The 20,673-nt window shown below is 48.9% G+C and overlaps 2 protein-coding genes across 10 annotated transcripts in view; one reads left to right on the top strand and one right to left on the bottom strand.

Moving 5' to 3' along the window:
• LOC126570246 (protein fem-1 homolog CG6966) overlaps positions 1–11,089 on the bottom strand; it is a 47,281-nt gene extending 36,192 nt beyond the window's left edge. The window contains exons 1-2 of the mRNA XM_050227857.1: positions 10,966–11,089; positions 9,676–10,782 (exon numbers count right to left, since the gene is read on the bottom strand). Coding sequence (XP_050083814.1) covers positions 9,676–9,840 — 165 coding nt within the window. The 5' untranslated portion in view covers positions 9,841–10,782; positions 10,966–11,089. The remainder of the gene's footprint in view (positions 1–9,675; positions 10,783–10,965) is intronic.
• Positions 11,090–12,003: 914 nt separating this feature from the next.
• Positions 12,004–20,673, top strand: part of LOC126570244 (protein groucho) — a 167,544-nt gene continuing 158,874 nt past the window's right edge. For 8 of the 9 annotated variants that reach the window (XM_050227849.1, XM_050227853.1, XM_050227850.1 and 5 more), the window contains exons 1-2: positions 12,004–12,335; positions 19,321–20,673. The exon at positions 19,321–20,673 is cut by the window's right edge and continues 282 nt beyond it. The gene's annotated coding sequence lies outside the window, so the exon portion shown is untranslated. The remainder of the gene's footprint in view (positions 12,336–19,320) is intronic. The other variant, XM_050227845.1, reaches the window with a different exon arrangement.

Raw genomic sequence — 20,673 nt, 5'->3', positions numbered from 1 at the left:
TGCAAGCCGCGACTTCGTTCGGATCTCGAGCTAGATCACACCTTTGTGGCAGTGGCGAGAGTTGGGTAATTGTTGCGCAACCGGTGGATGCGTTTTTCGTGGTCGTGGTCACCCCCTTTCTACTTTTCCATTGATGCTCTTCTCGTCCAGCCGCTCTTTATCCATTGTGGTTTTGTTTTCCTTCTTCTTTTTTTCCAATCGAATGGCTGTATTATTGATTTTCAGTGCTCCAGCTCACCTTGCGGGGTGATTGACGACGGTTGGGCGTGGAAGAGATCTTGTTTCTATTGCATTTTCATGGTAGACAGCTTTTTTGCTTTGTAATAGTAGTGTGTTACTTAACGCAGCATCGTGGTGGTAAAGCAATTAACCATGCGCTCACGTTATGCTGAGATTTTAGCGCACTAACCATGGGGTCAATATCAAACTAGACTCGGTGGATCAGAAATGACTTACACATTTTGGAGCAATTTCTAATCAGACTTTTCCCAAATTAGCAACGTGATGATGATAGTGATGCATACCTGTGCAAAGAGAAGAGAAAGAACGAAATTAATTCGAGTTAAACTAACTTCAATTCAAGTTAAAACATTTTAAAAATAAATTCCTTTTCACTCCGAGCCCGTTAATCTCCACCAACGTTTGGTGGATGGTTGCGGTAGATCATTGACGCCAGTCTCTCCAACACCTGCTACCGATCTCGAGAGAGAGAGAGAGAATCACACCTATTAGCATAACGAAAATGCTTCGCCAGCACCAACCAAACAGCCCGCAGAGCATCGGTTTCTTATTCTTCCGCGCGGCAAATGTTTATTTTTATCATCTTTACAGCACAAGATGCCGATGATGCCGGCACTTGCGGTGTTTCTTCGTGAGGGAAAGGACCTATTTTGTGGTTCTGAGAAACGGCAACAAAAAGCCAGAAAAAAGAAGTGGAAAAAATGGTTTGCTTCACATCCCACTCTCACAATCCGATACGAAGACTCTGACCGACGCGACGATCGTTCACATTTATGATCACCGTGTGACAGTTTCACTCACCACGCACCGAAGAAAAAAAGCAAAGAAAGATTTCCGTCCGGGGTTTTTCCACGCAAAAAAACGGTCTCCGAAATGCCATCTGTTTATACAACCACGTGCCCTAACGTGCCGTAACGCCCTGATTAAACAAGGAAGCTCCTCTCTCTCTCTTTCGGCTCAAAAACGGTCAAAGAGTTAAGGTGAAGGTTAACCTTGCGAAAACCGCGGCACACACAGTGTGAGAGAGAGCGAGCGAGCGAGCGAGGGAGGAACATGACAACCCACGGACAAAGAAGACGGATCGTCTTATGTTTACCAACCACCGTGTGCGTATGCTTGATGACATGTAGTAACGGGATGGCCTTGAAATGGACGAACCAGGCCTCAGACTCAATGTGTTACCCAAAATCATCCGAACACTGACCGAAAGGTGAACGCACTTTTAATGCTCAGCTGTGGTTGACAAGTGTTTCCGCATGGGATCGAGACGTGAGGTAATTGCGCGTTCTAGACTAAAATAACCCGAAAGATTTAAGTATCTCTGAATTTTAATGTTGATCTCATATGCGCGTGCGTGTTTGTGCCTTCAAACCAATGAAATGCTCTGGACATGTTTTTGGGCGATTTTTGGCCATTCTCCAGATAAGCCTCAATTCGTGGAAATGGCTCGAGGGGCAACACAGCCTAGCAACCCAGCAACCCACCAACCGGTTCTTTCACCGGTTTCATCGGTTTTTAACGGTTTTATGCTGTCGGCTACAGCAGGATTATGCTAATCGCGAAAACATTGAACAGCCTCCGTGGTGGAACTGGGGAACTACATCAACCGCACATCGGCCGTTAAACTGGCCCACAGAGAACAGATTCGTGGTGATGGCTTCGTGGTGAACGTGGCCACCGATCGATTTGGAGCCACAGCCACACTGTGGGCTGATAGATGTGGGTGTTAGTGTTTTGACACATTTCAAGTTCGAGCTTCGCTGTCGCACCACCACGATAAACCTCTGACACCCACCATCTTTGAGGGGAAATGTAGTCTATCGAAACATTTGTCACTTGTGTCAGGCGTTGGCGTGGCTTTTACTAATCGCATAGCGCTGTGCTTTTTAAGGAGAACAATTAATTTAATACCAATCATCGGTTTAGTGACATTTTGATAAAACGCTTAGGCACAGGTGCATATCGGTCTGGACAAAAGGCAGAACAATCGATGATAATCGTTTCGTTTATATGATAGCTGTATTTGAATTAACGAAGTAATCAGATGCCAAATAAGGACTCCTTTCACTGCAGTACAGTTTAAACATCCTCAGCCGACTCTGTAATCCCGTTGCTAGTATTGGATTAGTATAGTTGTGTTATTTCGTTACCACAGGATAAGTCTACGGAGGAATGTACCTCATCCATGTTCTTGGAAACCCCGACAGAATTTAAAAAAAGACGCAACAGATCCACGATCCACTACAGACCATCCTTTAGCAACCGAAAGTCAATCAAATTTAGAACCCCGGAAATAGGAACCAATCGGATCGGAAGGACTGTTAATGGCGGCGTAATACGGCGTGGACAGAGAACGCCCGGACACTCGGTGAGCGAGTTCGACCAAAGGTCAAGGCAATGCCACCCAACACAACCCAACCCAACCCAACCCTACTACAACCTGCACTCCTCCTGTGCTTTGTTTGAGTCGGTTAACTGACGTTTTCTCGTGACGTGACGAAAGCAACCACATAACTGTCCGCTGTCGGTTGTTATCCGTTGTTTGTGCCATGTTCAATGGGTGTGCGAGGGGGAGAGAGCGTCGGTGGCCAGTTTGCGTGCGTGTGTTAATACGTGCGCAACTTTGCATTAACCTGTGCGCTGACCCTTGGGAAATGACATAGCACATACAACACAGCACACACTCAAAGGCACCTCGAACGCCACCATCACCACCACGAGCATCGTGACAGGTGAGCGAGGTTAGAATAGATAATGACGATCAAATGACGTAGCACTGCCAGTGAGTTCGGTGATAGGACGGATTCAAGCCCTCGCAAGGGTCCTCCTCGCCTCTCAACCGGACTTCCCTTGGCGTCTCTCGAGACAATATATATATTTATATGTTGTCACGCCTTACCGAATGATTTGAAACATTTTTTGGAGGGCCCAAGCTTGCCCCCGGTTGGTTGGTTTGCGTAGAAAGTAGACTATTTTCATGCTCCGTGCACTGGCGTCATAACATGCGTCGCCGTGGCCCCCGGGAGGGAGGTTGGTTGGTTGGACAACGACGCAACCACACGCAACACAACATACATCCACATCTCTCGGTGAGGTGGCCATATTGGTGACGCGCGTGAGGAGTGCGTGCGTCCCTCTGTCCCTCTGTCCGTGCATCGTGAATTGGTTTGACGAATTGGTTGTTGCTTTTAGCTTTTAGTGGCTGTTCCAGGGGGCTCCTCGTTTGATTTATTAATAAACTTCTCGGAAAGCTAAATGCTTAGCGAACGGTAGTGGAGGAGGAGGCGATGTGTTTGAATCGATACTAATGAGCGGAGCATGTGGGGAGCTAAATTTGTCTCAATCACTGATAACAACATCACACACCACCCTGGTAGTGACACTCTTGGAAAAGGATCGATTGGAGTCCGGGTGTCCGGGGGTGCTACAATTGTTTGCGCATGCAGACATACAACACACAACGGACCGCTGCGTGAATAAAATCAAGTCACGCAAAGCATAATTTTCATATCGAAACCAAGCTGCATACGTTTCCCTTCTCCCTCTTGCTACGTGTCTCAAAGTTTGGCTTGGTATTTACAAAAGAAACTTTGCTGAATATGTTTGTGGACATGACTGGCATAGCAAGGCGACGGATTCTCGATTGTTCCCCGATTAATTCACAGCGGAGCAGGCAACTTCCTGATACAGGAAACAGAGGAAAACGCAATTTGAAGCATTATTCTTCGTTTTAAAGTACGAAAAAAACCGCAACTCCAACTCGATGTCCAGTAGTCGCGTGATACACCTCTACAGCGTGTCACTTGACACCTTTCGCTGCTGGGTACTGCGTGACACTTTATCCACCCAGAGCACAACACCAATCTTGCTTTCCCGATTAATCATCGGATCGGAGAACGGTATTCTTCACATTTGTGTTGGCTTCCTGGAGCTCCCAAATTTGGGATTGCGAAACCAAAACAAAACAATAAAGAAATCCCAGTACTAACGAACCAGACAAATGCCCAGCAGAAGGAGCAACAGCAGCTAACGAATCGCTCGAATCTGTTTGTTCATCGATGAGCTCATGCGGAAGGTAAATTTGAACAATTTCGACCCTCATTAGATGGCTGCCGAGTCCGCGAGATGGCCTCCTGTCACCCATAAAAGGCAAAGCCACAGCCACAGGTCGCTCCTTGGTTCTTGGTCGCGGATACTGATTTTGATTCTTCCGGGAGGGGGGATGATTACCTGTGCCTATCCAGCGCGGTATCATTTCAAGCCAACATAATTTACAGCAACGATCGAAAACCTCGCAAGCTCAAAAGCTCGATTACACATTTCGTGATCTGAGGAATCCGTGAAACCTGTTTCTTGGTGGTCCCGAGTTTTGTCCAAGGGTCACGCCATTCTTTCGTTCTCTTTTTTTCACCGTTGTTGTTGTTGCCTCCAGGGAACACTCCCGGCATGTGCACGCTACTAAACCGGTTTTCTAAAACCGAATTCGAATTCTGAAAGGATCAAGTCAACGATCCGGTGGTGGTTGTTGGACAATAATGATGATGATTGGACCCCTTGGTTATGGGCGCGTGAGTTCCTCAAAAGGAAATCAATTCCCTGTCGACACGTCAATCGGCCATTCATCTATGCTTCCCCGCCGCGTTCCCGGAAGCACAGCGTCGTGGATGCGTTACGCACCAAATATGGATCCCGCTCTCAGCCGTTCAAGGATAATCTCGAGCGAGCGAGCGAGAGAAACCAACCAACGGACAGTCTTCCGGCGACCTGAAGCTTGTCTCAGGTCAGTGCACACCCGACCGACCGACGTCGTCTTCTCCTTTTTGCGCCGTTGATCACATGGCACATCACGTATCGTTGGTACCGTGACCACGGTGGTACCGGTGGATCAATTTGTGGTTATCAATCGCCTCGACGCCGCCGTTTGTCACCAGTTCGTCGTGGCAGATAAGAAAGCGCGAAGGCCGATGTTGCTCTCCACAGAAGTTGCCCAGGCAAAAGGGAAGACAAAGCGCGTGGGCTTTATGCAGCAGCCCTTTCCAGACTTCCTTAAAGCCAGAAGCGCGTGCCATTCTTTGTTCGGTCGAAGATCGTAGACGAGAACAGCTGGACGAGTGGCAAGGAGAGTGGAGCCGCGGCGCGGTTTTACGGCGACGGACGTTGCGCATCCGGAAGCGCTAAACGATGGAGCAACAACCCCCGGGGCGCAATCGGACGACACAGCAACACAAACAAACGACAAGATCCCGCCCGCCCGGTGGTGGTGGTGTCGCGATGAAAGACGCGACGACCGTTACACTGACGAGACGCCAGACGGGGATGAGCTGCGGCCCCAGTCGATGTCTCGAACGTCTAGTCGTTTGTGTGTTGGTGAGCGGCGATCGGGTTCAAGAATCCAACTCTTATTTTTTTTATGCTGCTTTACCGTAGCGTGAAGGTCAACCGGTTTTGAAGAGCCGATTTCGACTCCAAAGGTTGCTGACGTCGCGAACCGATAGCTCGTGGTACGGCCACGAGCCACTGCCAGCGCCATGGAATCCACTAAGGAACGCTAAAACCGAACCGAACAGCGAACAGAGCGCGATTGCTTTGTGCAGACGACCAGCACAGCACCATCGTGGTGATGGTGTGCGCACAATTATTGATTTGTAGCAACATAAATTATTCTTTTTTTCCAATCAATCGATCGGAAAAGAAGGACCCATTCTATTTACCAATCTTGTCGGATGACAAATCGTTTCATTAGCAATTGGCTTATTGCTTGTTGATTCCCGGGCATAAATGTTTGATTAAAGGGTGTTTGGGAGTGGCATGAGCGGGCAATTCAATTAAAAAAAAAACGAAACTCATGCTCTTGTGTTTGAGAACGAACGTATTTATGTTGTTGCTTGTTCTTCAACCCATTTTGCCATAAACTATGCCTCTTCCTGTGCTATTTAATGAATAAAAGGTTGACAAACTAATTGGCAAAAAGGTTCTGCACAGAATTCCTTCAAACTTCGCCCAATAACTTCGTTAAATAACTCCAAATTATCGGCTACCATGTAAGACAATTGCAACGTTGTCCATCTGCTGTAAAAATCTCGAAGGAGAAGGAGGAGAAGGTTGTTGCACAATTTCGTTCGACGGTGCCCTACTTTCCACGATTGGCATCAAAATGGGATGGAAAAAATGGAAAGTGTAGCCGCAAAAGGAAAAGGAAGCGCTCTACTCTAGACACAGCTCACAGCCCACAGAGTTCCGTGACAATTTCTCGGTGACGATCATCATCGGCATCAATCGTCAATGATCGCGACGACGCCACCCCATTCACCGATGCCGGGTTACGCGTGCATCTCGCGCTCCCTCTCTCACCCGCTCTGTCTCGGGCTTTCGAATCGTTTCATTACCCGTTTGGAGGTTTCAAATTTGCGCCATCACGATGGGCAGACATGCCAGGCTAGGACAGGCCCCCCCGTTGGTGTATCTTGCCTTGATGTAACACAATGGATGGTTGTAAGGCGAGCCTCCAAGACCCGGGGGGTGGGCGGTAATGGCAGCGTCCAATCCGTTGTCTGGCGTGCACATGATCGCGAGCATCAAAGACCCATGCACTCTAGAAACACGTAACCACGTGCGGTGGGGCAGTGGCAGAGTGACTCGTGTTCGTTATGCTCGCAGCGCGTAAGAGCAAACTCGCTCATTAGCCTCCCATTAGAGCGGCAAAATGGCTCCCCTTAAAAAACGTAACAGAACAAGCGGAGCGGCTTCCAAAGTGTTAGAACAAGAGTAAGAGCAAGAGAGCAGAATGTGGATTAATTCGATCGAGTTCATATGACAAAAGAAAAGGATGAGATTAATCTGTATCACACTCTTTAAAATTGTGCAGAAAAACTTGAGGAAATTTTAAAAACTAACTAATTCCAACGGACGGGAGCTGAAACCATCACGTACCTCCCACCAGTTCGATGGTTGTCGTCACGCAAGAAATGGTTCAATAAACAAAATTAAAAAAAAAAACAGAAAAAGAAGCGAAATCAAACCGCGGCCGTACTCGAAACCACACCATAAAGTCACCCTCATGGCTCGGTTCTACATTCCATCACAACACACCCCATCGTCGTCCGCTCGTTGTTTGATTGCGAAAATTCGGCTCGTTTGCTCTCACTTTTTGCCTCCAAAGCAGTTCCCCCCCCCCCCCCCCCCCCCTTGGCCAGGTTGGAGTGCTAGTCATCAAACGATAAATTGTGGTCGAAAGCGAATGCGAGCCACGGTGGAACGCGTTGGTCGGTAGCGTCGGTTGTTGCATCGATAAATATTCGTCGTTTCGTTGGTCGTGGACGCGGTCGACCTTGAAAACGCATCCGAAGCACCACCGCCCGCGTTCACGTGGTTGGTAGGGGAGAGAGAAACTTCGCCAACGGTGTGCTGCCGGTCGGACTGGGACCTTTGTGCGAGAAGCCCACCGGTTTTTGGGGTATTTAATTTGGTGTGGTGGAAATTTAACTATTGCCGGTAGAAAACTGAGGAAAACTATGGAACATTCGAGAATGATTTTTAAGTCTATCTCTACACTAGCTACTGGATATCAGAATTCCAATGGAGATTGTTGCATAAAAAGTAGGAATCCTATCAGCTCGTCCATTGCAAGAGACTCGATTTAATGCAACCAGCCAACCCACCGCCACCATGGAACGAGAAACCACGTTCTGCACCGTAAATCATGGTGGAGTTATTGCTTCAGGTGGCACCAAGTTGTCCCTCGTCCTCGTCGTCGTGTGACTTCCCTGTTCTTGGCCCACGTGTCCTGGTCTTGCGATCAAGCGATACCCTCGGAAGGGATTATGAGCGCAGTGATTGCATGCGGCCATGGTCTGGGCACCACCGTCACCGTCATCCAGTATGTCCGCGCTAGGGATTAGACCGGAAGGTCCACGGGCCACTGTTAGTGGAGATCCTGGACTTCCACGTGAGGATGACACGTTTTTTTTTTTTGTTCCCCTGTGACGGTGGTGACTGCGGAATGCAATAAAATCAAGTACCTTAGCGGTGGCTGGTGGTTCGTACCACTTATCGACCAAATACCGCGTGTACCGTGATGCACACACAGCCACACACCTGTACACGCCAACCCTCCGTCAGGTTCTGGACATTAAGCAACTTCTGTCAGTCGGAGTGCTGACTTTGAAAAGTCATCAAATGGAAAAAGCAAACTTTTGATAATCCATCAAAAGTGACTGTCTGCAGGCGAGCGTCGGTCACGACCTTTTGCGACACTGCGAGCTAATCACGCAGCAGCAGCAGCTGACACGCTTCGGATGGGCAGTCGATAACCCAAAGACATCCCAAAGGGGACGATTGTAGCCGGAATCCGGAACGATTAGTTCCTCCCGGGGAACGGGGAAACATGACCCTGACCGAGCATTTGCTTTGGCCTAATGAGATTAAGCGTCCGGCGACATTCCGGATGGATTCCGTCCGTCCGTCCGTCCGTCTCTTTTTTCCGTTGTTGTTCCTCGAGCTCCGATTTCTCGGCGATGTTGAAGCACGTGAGGCACACGATGGCGCACAAGAATTGATGTCACAGAGATACTAGTGCGGCAGCTGGATGGCCACGTGTAGAGGGCTATAATCAATCCTGAAAGAGACATTTTGAATTCCCGTAAAATGCTTCAAGGGAGTTGCACTAAGGATCCCCCGCCCAAGTAGGCCTCGACCTACTATGACATAAATGTTATGACCTTTCTCAACATATCCTACGTTTGGCCCAGCAGCCACATGCTCTCATCATTCGACTACAGGACACCCAAGACCAAGTTATCAGATCACCAAAGTGCTGCTGGACAACTCCTCAAACAAGTTACTAGAAACGAATGGGATGCACCACCTTGGGAGTGAGCGAGAGAGAGATGCAAAATATGAAAAGCAAAAGTAAACAAACGTAGTAGCCACCTCATCCGGAACCAGTAACCGCAGCACAATTCCCGAGCGTCCAAGCAACCGGAGACCACAAGCAAGGGCTGCTGTGTGCGGGGGAGGCACTGCTGTAACGCTCGAAACTGGCTAAATTGTGAAACACCAGGGAGCAGCACTAGTGGACTAGCGGCCGGCAATGTGGGCAGTGGGTTACGTAACCACCAAGCGCTTTTGCTTTCCTTCGTGAGAATTCCTCCTCTCGGACGGGGATGCTGCTGCTGATGCTGAGGGGTTTTATTAAATCAACTCCATGATCCAAGTACGCTAGTGAGGCGCAGGTTGGTCAACAGTGGCGATGATGACGCTCGCTATGTTTTTCCCCCTTTGAAATGAATGCCATGCCATTCAGAAGAGAATGCAAGATGCGTTTTGATGCAAATGCGGGGGTTTATATGCTGCCACACACTCCTAAGTGCACGCAGGAAATTAAACTCGCTTTACATAATAGATGGTTTGGGCCAGTAGTCACGGTCGGGAACGTACCTTTAGAGCAGCGAGATTGCCCGTGCGAGCCGCGTTGAACACACTCTCGAGCACGCCGGAAAGCATCGTCGTTGTCCCGTTTTCGGCCATCTGATGCTGTTGTCCGCCACCGCCACCGATCGCTGCTTCAGAGGCAGCAGCCGAGGCAGATTGTGGGGAGGTCATCCGGGATGAAGGATCAGAATCTTGGGACGCGTTCAATTCAATGCGCACTCACAAACACGCACGAAGGTAGCACTTTAGAACCCCTGCTGTACAGGGGGCACGCTTTTCGGGGCGTATTTCCCGTATTTCTCTTTTACCACGATCTTCGCTTTTTCTTTCGCTTTTCTTTCCCACGGACACGAGCACAAACACACGGACACACACGCGCGCACACACAAAGACACTTTAACGGACAAGAACACCACCAGAAGAAGACGCACAAGAAATTACGTCGTCGTCGTCGTCGTCGTCACAATTGCTTCAAAGGATACTTTGCTTCTTTCCTACGGGAAGGCCTACTACGCTCCGGGTTTATCCTGCTTTTTCTTTTGCTGTACAAACTGCGTCGCGAGTGACCAGTGGTCGGAATCCGTTCCGTTGCCGTTTATCACTTGTTATCGAACGTTGCGGGGAATATTCCAGGGGTTCCTTATTTTCTCCGCCTACATCAGCGACAAAATGGAACGCACGACGGGAATATGCAGAGCCCAGCTCCAGTTACACACTCACACAAACACGCACTACGTTCGGGAGCACCGCGTTGATCCTGGGATCCTTAGAACCTTGAAACGGGAACAACCAGCAAGCGGACAGCTCTCGGGGGAACCACGGGACCTCGGTGGTAGCGCAGGTGTTCCTCTGTTCCCTTTTCTTTCTTTTCTTTCCTTCACTCCTTCCTCCTCTTCGAAATATCTCACTTTTCGTCGTTTTCTACGTTTCCGCTACGTACTGCCGTACCCTCTTTCAAACTCTTTTCCCCCCTCTCTTCGACAAAACTCCAAGGGGCGTAGAAGGGAAAACTCGCGAAGGCACACACGAAGAACAGAACGAAAATTCGCAAATTCGAAGACAACAACGCACTGCTGATGCTGGATTTGGTATCTATGCCGTGTTTATGTGTATCTGGGGCGAGAACGAAAAACGAGAGCAAGAAGAAGAACATGTTAGAAGAACGCGTGAAGGTGTGGAGGATGGTGATCCATTCTTGGAAGAATTTCACCGTCTCGCCGACGCCGTCGCTGCCGCCGCCGAGAGATAAGCTCTCGGTATCGTAGATAAGAAAACGGAAAACGACACTTTGCTTACCAGTGAGGCGCTAGAAGTTCGCTTTTTACAATCACGCAGCACCACCAGTCCAGCCAGCGCGTTTGGAGGAGAGTTTATTGTGTTGTTTGCTCGCGGGAGCCTGTTCACCGTTTCAAAATGTTTGTTGGCACAGAAGTCGAAGCAGGCGATAGGGTAAGGCGATCCACACGCTGTCGACACCAATACCGTGTCGTACGAGTTGGTACAGTGGTGTGCGTGCTATCGTATACCCAGCGAGCAGAAACACTATGGGATTTCTGGTCTCCATTGGGTCTCGCTTCCGTGACGTGCATTAAGGAAATAAAAGTCACTTTCATACCGATGGCGTTTGATTGCGTAAAAAGGCAACGTTTTATAAAAACTCAAGTAAAAACTAACTGGTAGTACACTCCTTCTTGTATAATACTTCTTTTTGTGCTCTTTTTCACAGGTCCAACACTGAAAAACTAAATAAAGATATTGGGGAGGGGCAAGGGGTGGTTTTCTACAGTATGTTTTATTGCATATATTGCGCAACGATAATTTATTGCATATATAACGGATGTGTCAGTAAAAATATTATTTCAAAAATTGTGTGATGTGATTGAGTTGATGTGTATTGGGCTTTTAGCTGCTCCCTTACTTTAACTCGAAAGTTGGCGCGAACCAACGACAACGTAAACTTCAATTCACGCAAATTGAACATAAATTCAATAAGAACAACAAAATTGATAAAAAGCCTAGCAAAATAAAAAAAACCGTACAGGAAGAGCGATAAAAATAGGCCCCTTGAAAAAAGATACCCCAAGGTAAGATTTGGTAATTGAGAGTTGACAAGGCCTGATTTTTTTTATTGGTGTTTTTTTTAAATGGAAAATTTTAGTTTTTTTTCGCTTTACCATTTCGTTGGCTCATAAAACCGCAACGATGCAAATTTTTCAATTTCTCCACTATAGAACCAGATGATATAAACGGGCCGTGCTGCTGGCAAAATGTGTCAAAACTGTCATGGCGTTGTTTTTTCACCCGGTTTTTGTTTAAACGACATCGAACAACGGATCGAGGAGGTCACGTTTCGCCGTGTATCCGGAGATCGCTCCTGGTTTACCTTTCACGTATCGGTCGATAAACAATTCTCGGCGGTCTTCTTGGTCGGTGCGGTTCCCGACTCGCGAACACGTTCCAGCTATTTTCGTGTTTTTGCTGCGAATCGAGTGGCGCCCGAGACGGGTTTTTTTTTCGGTGTCATCGAACGCGCGAATACGGCAGTTTGTGTGTTCTAACCCCTTCCCCTGTGCCCCCCTACCCGCTGGGGATACTACGTGCGGCTCGGTTGAGGCCGAGTTCGTCTACTCGTTCATTTATTGGCGGCTCTTTTCACGTTTCGAAAGGTGTGTATTTATGGTAATTTGTGTATGCGAATGTATGTGTGCGCGGTTTGTGTCCAGTCACTTTAAATTACCTTGCCGCTGCCGACGGCTCGGATCTAGAAGTGATCGTTGACACAAATGGCAACCGCGGCGCGATCGAGTAGTGGCTGTTCGCTCTGAGAAACCGCTGAAACTGAAGATCAAGAAGAAAAAATGATGATGATGATGATGAAGAAGGCGAAGAGAGGAGGAGACAAGCGTGCGAGTGCGTGTGCCATGTGTGTTTTCCACCGAACGCCGCGGCCACCGCCGGGGCGCCCTTCACGTTTCGTGTTTCTTTTGTTGTCGTCGGCTCTTCCTTTCCTCGCGACCGCCGTCAGGTTTTATGTAACGTGGTGTAATGCGATCAGCGTTTAGTGTGGTGCTCGAGGAAGGTGGATTCCGCGAAGAGCGTTGGATTGGGATGGGGTCGGTAAATTGAATAAATTCCGGCGCCGCGGGAATCCGATTAACTCACTGGAACACGTTGTTGGCGATCTAATTACACTCTGCAAATGTGGTTAATGCCTTTCGTTCGATTATGTTTTAATTAATGTGAGGCAAACAATCAACAAGTTGAGTTGAGTTTAGAAAACAATCAATCAGCTTTATTTTAAACCGCGTACCCCTTGCCTTACGCCTAGACCACCAGGAAGGCCATCATCGCTCACTATCAAATCGTCGGAGCCACCCGTGCCGCCGAAAACATGTTTTTTATGCCGCCATTTACTGCTGCTCATCAGACTCGTTTGACTAAACTTGCCCCATTTCGCGCTTATCATCTCTAGCATTTCAGCCGCTTATTTGATGCCGCATCCGTGACATTCGAGCGAGGAAATGGAATGGAATATGGTGGCCACATGCGCGAGACACGAGTCTTTTCTTTCTCCTCCGGTCCGAGTTCGCGATAAAGTGTTGCGTTGCGAGCCATAAATAGAAGAAAAGAAGAAAAGCAACCCCAGAGACAATGAAGTAGTGGGAAGTAGAAGAGGAAATCGAAAAATATGGCAACATCACGACCTCTCCCCCTCTCCGATACCGTGGACAAAACGAAACAAAACGGAAGAAACCGGCGTGGTGGTGGTGGCAGTGATCAACTATCGCCTCGTCCGCCGTCAACGCAAAATCGAAAGGTTAACGGTGGTTAACTCGCTCGGTGGCGTGGCACAGTTGATGCGTAATTGGAGATCCGCGTGTTGGCTACTGCTACGTTTGCAGCCGCAGTAGCCACCAGCAGAAGCGATAAACAAATCGTGTACCACATCGGGGGGAGGCTCTCACTTGATTCTTGCCACGTTGTGTGACCGAGTTCGCGAATCACGACCCAACACCGCTGTCCCAGGGTAAACGGTCTGGCAATAATAGTCACTCTACTAAGTGCCAGCCCAAAACGCCAACCTAGGGAGTCGAACCTCTTGAATGGTTACTAGATGGAGCGTTGTGAAGACTCCACGGCATCAAGAAGGCGGCAAAAAAAGGGAACAATTTGATCGACGGCGGCATGCCTAGGCCTACTACGCTCTAGGTGCTTGTCGGTGCATGAAAAAACACCTTTTCTCGCGACTGTGGGAACCACCGTGCCGTGGACGGGAAAAATCGTTCCAGAGATTCCGAAGAAGAATGGCCGGAGCAGGAAGAGCAGCCACAGAATGGAGCCAAGGGAGCCAAGGAAAAAAGCTACCAGACCAGACAACCTGGAAGGAAGAGGCTGGCTGGCAAGATTCACGATTTCAATTCGATCACACTCTCTCTCTCCCCGTTCTGCTAGTCCCATCAGAGCGGCCGGGGTGGCCGCTTTGGTAGAGTTACGGGATCGGGCCGATTAGATTTAATAATTTTCCTTCTTTTTTGCCCCCTTACCATCCCTCTGGCCGTCCACTGGTGCCACTGCTAATAGAAAATGCGCTCAGCGTTTGGTTCGCTTTGTTTTCCAATTTTCTAGATCAAAGCAGACTCACCGAGGGGTGGTGCGGGTGAAGCTGGAATGAGGAGTGTGAAAAAGTAGCGAGAAAATGAACTTTCCGTTCTCACGCGTTCCGGACTTCGGTGGGTGGCGAGAGAGGGGGATGATGGAAGAAGCGCCAGCAGCACCACCCCGAGGCTAGATTCCATTCCCTCTCACTGGTAATGGTGGGTCTTTGACTTCTCTTCGCAGCTCAACGAACACGATGGTCCGAGCCTAGGAGGATTTGTTATTGTTTAATCAATCGATTCGCTACCCTTTTGGCCTCCGCGCCACTCACTCATCGGCATCATCATCATCACCATCGGCATCGTCAGGGTATCCACGTATTACATGTAGGGGTGCCACCACCCCTTGCTACCGAAGTGCCATTTAGGTTGCTATTATCGATTCACGATGCGTCGCTTCACTTGACATCTCGTGATCTCGCGTGCCTTTGCTACTGCCGGTCGGTTGTAGTGGTGGCGATGGTTGATGATGACGATGACGGTGCGGGTTTCGACGATCTCCGCCAATGTAGCTGGTGCGCTGGGTGGTGAGTGGATGTGAAACCACGAATCACGCACGACACGTCCATAATTGGTACGAAGGGGACCGACGGCCGAGACTGGTGGGGCCAAGCCCCCCTTAGGTTGATGATTAGTGTGAAAAATGATTTTCAAACGAACCCCACTAAAGAGAGAGAGAGAGAGAGAGGGAGAGAGACGCCACGTGAGAAGAGAGAAGGACGAGGGGTAATTCCCTCCCCGTTTGCGCCACTTCATCATCCTGTTCCACGCTCCACGCCTTTGGAACGAATTGATCATGTGTGAGCCGGTTTCACTGATTTGTTATGCCATTTGTGTGTTCGAGCCGTGGCCGCACGGGAACAGAGGGAGAGCGAGAAAGGTGGTTGCGGTGTTTTGTATCGTTTTTATGGACACCCTTGGTCTGGTCACGCAGCGCTAGGTGCACCGATTGTTTCAACAATGTAGCTGCCTGCCACCGATCTAGAACTGACCGCTGTGTTATCAAGCGTTTTGAGGTGAATGATACCACTAGAAAAAAAATGTATTGTATTGAGAAATGCTCGCTCTTTATTCAAGCTGCTTCCGCTAACTACTGGAAATGTGCAGCCAGCGTTACTACGATTGAAAATATTAAATTTGTAGTGACATGAGAACCATCGCCTATTTGGATACCAGAATGTGTTTTTATAATGTTGTCGCTTCCAATAGCAGTTTCTTTTGAATATAATGCGATCAGCTTTTCTACTAAAACAAAATAGACGTATTTTCTAGAAATGATTTGAATTAATGCATACACCTCAATAGCTTCTGGCTTAGTCCCCTTTTTACAGCCATTTAATATGTTTCGCGACAGCTATCTACTCTAATTCCTTCAAGCTCTTCTTCTTCTTCTTCACTGCTTTCTGTATTGTGGACCACATTTCGCCAGTGTTCCCCCGTTGCACGTAATTGAGTAGTTAGAATTACTACACTGCTGTCACCACTGTTTTCCTCGCGACAATCATATGATAATTGCTCCTCCACCTGCTGAACGATGCTTCCTGTGCCACGCAATAACGCAATCCTATCAACACCCCAGCGGGGAAGAAGCGAGGAGATGAAGGAAGGAGGTGACCACGTAGGCCACGGTGGCGCACACTCATTAGCTTCATTACTTTTGCGAAACGTCCGATTAACAAGATTGATTGACGTGCGTGCAAATAATAAAAGCCACCACCGGATGGCTGAGGGGAGAAACCGGAGGCGTGTGCTCCCTCCCCGCGAGACACAGGTTCGAACAGGTTCTGGTGTCCTTTGAGTAGCGGAGCGACCGCAAACCATCCATCCATCGGCGCTGGTCGATCGCGTCGGTTGTGTACGCCCGCTTAATCGCATGTTATCACCCATAACATGGCATCCCGCGAAATGTCCATCATTTGCACCACAAGCCAGCCATCGGCCAACCAACCAACCAACGAGCGCCTGGTCGCCATTTGTTTACTCTGGGCGGAAGCTATAAAAGATGATCCTCGTTAATCTTTGCCGCCAAGCGAGCCAAAAGAACTAAAAAAAAACGGGGAAAAGGAAGCCAAACAGACCAAACCAACAGAGAGGAGATATTCTCCCTGCGTTTCCTTTCCTGCGTGTTAGCGCTTTCAGTTAGTTCGTTAATTATTATTTTCACACCAATGTTTACGGAATGTTTCATCGGATTCGAGACACGCGCATACGCATCCTTCGAGGAACCAAGGAAAACTCATTTACTACAGAGGGCGCGCTCGTGCGCGAGGGGAGGCCTTTCGCGATCTTTATTTTCATTCCCTTTTTTTATGTTCTCTCGGATCGTGGATCGCGCTTGAAACCATCTTGCTACCGAACACAGAGTTTGTCGTTCCTCTTCTGGTTGCCATTCCGGCCATTTCGTGTTCGCTTCTTTAAGGTGGGGGGAGCAGGTTGTAAACTTCTGATTTATGTGCAACGAAGACCACGAGCACGATCATGGCGACGATGGTGGCATATATGTGTGCGTGTTTGGTGTAGTCCAAGCGAGACTTTTCCTTCACTTTCCACCCCACAGCCCCACCACAATCCCGTGCGAGAGGCCTCGGGGGGGGGGGGCGCAGGAGTTAACATAAATAACCATCAACCGCGTACGGGAACCACGGGGCGGAAAAGCCATGTCAGAGTGGGGACCACATCGTACACAACATCACCACCGCCTGCCCAATCCACTCCCACCGCAAGGGTGTTGCATGTTGGTAGCAAAATGCTTTATCAGTGACACTAATTAGCGATTGATTAGCAGCCGCCGCCATCGTCGTCGTCGCCATCGTCGCCACCACACTGGTGTTGCTAGATTCGCTTTTCACGGTTGAGAGACCACGCGAAGCTCGTCGTGGATCCGTGGGGTTAATGTTGATGCTTCACACACACATATCCTCCCCCTCGTACCCCCCCCCCCCCCCCACACCATGAATCTCGATCTCCTGCCCACTGCATCGGGTTAGATGGCCGGTTTGGCGTGTCGGTCGGTGTGTTATTATAGCAGCAACAGCAACAGCAGCCGGTGGCGGTGGCGGTGGCAACAGCGGAGTGTGCGTCATTATAATTGCCCAGCGAAACACCTCGGCCTCCCATGCATCCCCCTTTCAGCAACAGGGTGGCATCAGTGGGCGAGTGGAGATCAAATGAAATGGTTTGATGTTTAAACTTGTTGACATTATGGTGGAGGCTAATTTACTGTGCTTAGCGACTTAACTTCGAACGACCGCCTGGCGTTTCCGCTTTTTTGCTCTCCTCTCTTTTTTATTGCCCGGTTCTGGTCTTTGTTTTTTGCATTATTTATGCGTTTTATGCCCTCGCTCCACTCGTACAACTATAACTCAACTACATAGCGTGTGTGGCAATCGACGTTGTTTCGATTCTGGTGACGAGAGGATTATGCAAAGATCAATCTCCTGCTCGCGGTCCTCCGGTTTTGCTTATTATTATGTTCTGCGCTGCAATTAATCGGTTTAGGATTAATTTTGACATTTTGACGCATTGGTTTGCTCCTTTTGACAGCCCGTAAAAATGTTTCGCATCACCGGAGGCGACGGAGTATTAGTTGGTAGTAGGCACTGGCACAAAAAAGCGTGAATTTCAAGTCACGTCTCCAAACGTCAAGGTTCTTCGTTTCGGTTGGTTGGTCGGTGTGGTTTCGGTGATGATAAATGATTTTTTAAATTTTTCATTCCAGTCGAAGCGAAGGTGGTAAAACCGGCGGCTTGCTCGAAACTGATGTGTCGTCGGTGAGTGGGACTGACTGCGATAATTAATGCGTGAACGCCGCGAACTCGCTCGCTTACCCGTGGTTGCTACCCTTGCGTATGGCGCCAAGATCGTTAGCTTGGCCTTTGATGATGTTCAGACGGGGAGAGGGCAAGGAGATTGGTGTTGAGGTCTCGAAGCGCGCACCACGAAGGCGCCTCACAAGCGCGGAGAGAGAGACGAGGTGCTGTCACCCGTTTGTGCCCCCTTCTCGGCACAACTTTAAATCAATAATTGGCACCGCCACAAATGGCCGGGTCCAGAACACACACAGTCTCGGCACTCGGCGGCCGTCACCACCGACAGCAGCACCGTGCTCGCATGATGAAGTGGAACGAGTAACGAAAACAATAAAACAAAAAACACACAGCAACAAAAAAAAAAGGAAAATCATAAACACGCACAGGGAACCGGGGCGCGCGCGCGCGCGCATCTAGCAGTAAAAAAGAAAAGAAAAACAATCGATAATGCGGCCGGTTTCGCGGCGGACGACAATTTGTATTACTTCGTTTTTTTGTTGTTGTTGTTACTGCTGCTGCTGAGCAGCAGAAAAGGTGTCTTTAGCGATCGATTCGTGTTGTGGTCGCGCATGCTGGTCACGTGACAGGGCCAGGTTTGTGGCATATCGCGAGCGTTCGCTAGGTCTGTGGCACCAACCAACAGCAGCCGGAGCAGCAGCATGCATATCAAGCAAACGAAACAAAACGCCCGGTTATGGGTGCAGGCACACAGAGACACGCACGATGCACGCATAATTTCGATTGTTCGGCGAAGGTGAAGCATATCAACCGCCGCTCACTCAGCGCCCTTTCAATTAGCATACAATTGGGATTTTTCGTTTTTCGAGCGTGGCCACGCGGACAAGGACCGCCGAGGTTGTGTGCCGCCGCCGTCGAAAGATTGTTACGGATTGCATTTTAAATCACGTTGGCCGGGGTTCGCCTTTTACTGTTCCGTTTTCGGAAAGCGGCGGACGCCATCGGGTGGTCAGTGGAGGTGGCGATCGCGGCGATTTTATATCCATAAGTTAATGGTGCCCAAAACTTAGCGTTACGTCAGCTGTGTCTCGGATGGTTCGAAGAGCGTTTTTTTTATCTAATAGACGTGCTCTACTTGGCTCGCATGATTCGACTTTGGAATGATTTCCATTTGCTGCTTTTCTGCCTTCTGATAGTTAATGAATAATTTTCTCTCTATTTACTTTTAGGTTCTTTTGCTTGCGGTACAAAGTTAAACGGGATAGTGCGGAGCAGCTCAATTAATGGCCGTAGGTGCAGCTCACCTATCAGCTTCTAGAATTCTGTGGAAGAACACCGTAAATAGTTTTCGAATTCAGTTCGGTTACGCGGTGTAGTTGGCTGGCGTTGGCGCCGTGCTCCAGCTGGAGATCAGCACGAATCTATAGCGAATCAATAAGCGTCAGTGAGTTCGAAATCGAATCAAATTCAGGCGAAGAGAACCACCATTAAACAACCTCAAAACAGAGCGCCAGAGAGTGAGTAACGGCGTGTGTGCGTGGTTTGTGAAGGGGATCCGCGAGGGAAGCATAAGGAAATTCGATCATCACTACATCGATCGCGAGAGAGAGAGAGGGTGTAAAAGAATTGGCCAGATCAAATCGGTCAGACGAAATAAATTGAAACGGCGACGGCAGCAGGGAGTGAAGAAGAAGTGGTGGAGCAGAAGAAGAAGCGTCGTGGCGCAGTGTGTATACGGGTGGTGTACCACAGCATGTGTTTTGAAGGTGAATGCAAAGCGTAAGAAAAGTTAATCTTAAAATTGGAGAAAAATTTTTAGCGCTCCGTTGATTGATAAATTGATTGATCGTTAGCATTTAGCGTGCAGGTGTGTGCGAAACGTAACCGCCGAGCTGGTGATGTGGTGAAGTTTTCTGTTTTTTTTTTAGTGCTTGCTTCCACTTTTCCAACCCATCGCTGGGTTTTCGGCGTCGGCAAAAGGATTCGGCCAGAATTCAAAGCGTGAAAACGGGCCCCAAGGAAGGCCAACAACCGTGAAGCGACCTGCGCCGCCTGCTTGCTGTTGCTGCTACGGATGGTGATGTGATCGAGAAACCGCGAATCGCGTAACCATGTGCGCTGCTGCTACTATGGTGATGATGATGGTTGTGCTGATGATGCCGCTGGCGCTACCGGTGCCGACGGGAGGTGGTCAGTAATGATCGCTGGCCGATAGTCAATCGAGGGCAAACCAATATATAAAGAAGAAGAGAAGGAAATAACGCGAGCCGATCGCTAATGAAATGCAATCAATTGTAATTAATATTTTTACCCTTCCCTGCGTTTACGTGTGCAGTGCGTGGTCCGTGTGAGTGTTGAAGTGATAAAGTGAGCGAGAAGTGGTTTGAGATAAAATAAAGCGAAAAGGAAGCAATCAATAATTAGCGGCCAGCGCGATAAGCGTGTGTAGAAGAGTTTGTTTTGGTCAGTCAGTCTGTCAGTCAACGTTGTGGTCACCCTCAACCGGAACCAGCATAAATTCAATCCTCGTCCCGCTAGTAGAGCTGCTGTGAGGCGCCGATCGCTTTGCAGATCGTGCGTTC

Source organism: Anopheles aquasalis, chromosome 2 (genome assembly GCF_943734665.1).
Source record: "Anopheles aquasalis chromosome 2, idAnoAquaMG_Q_19, whole genome shotgun sequence".
Taxonomy (NCBI): Eukaryota; Metazoa; Arthropoda; class Insecta; order Diptera; family Culicidae; genus Anopheles; species Anopheles aquasalis.
This window is presented reverse-complemented; position numbering and strand designations above follow the sequence as displayed.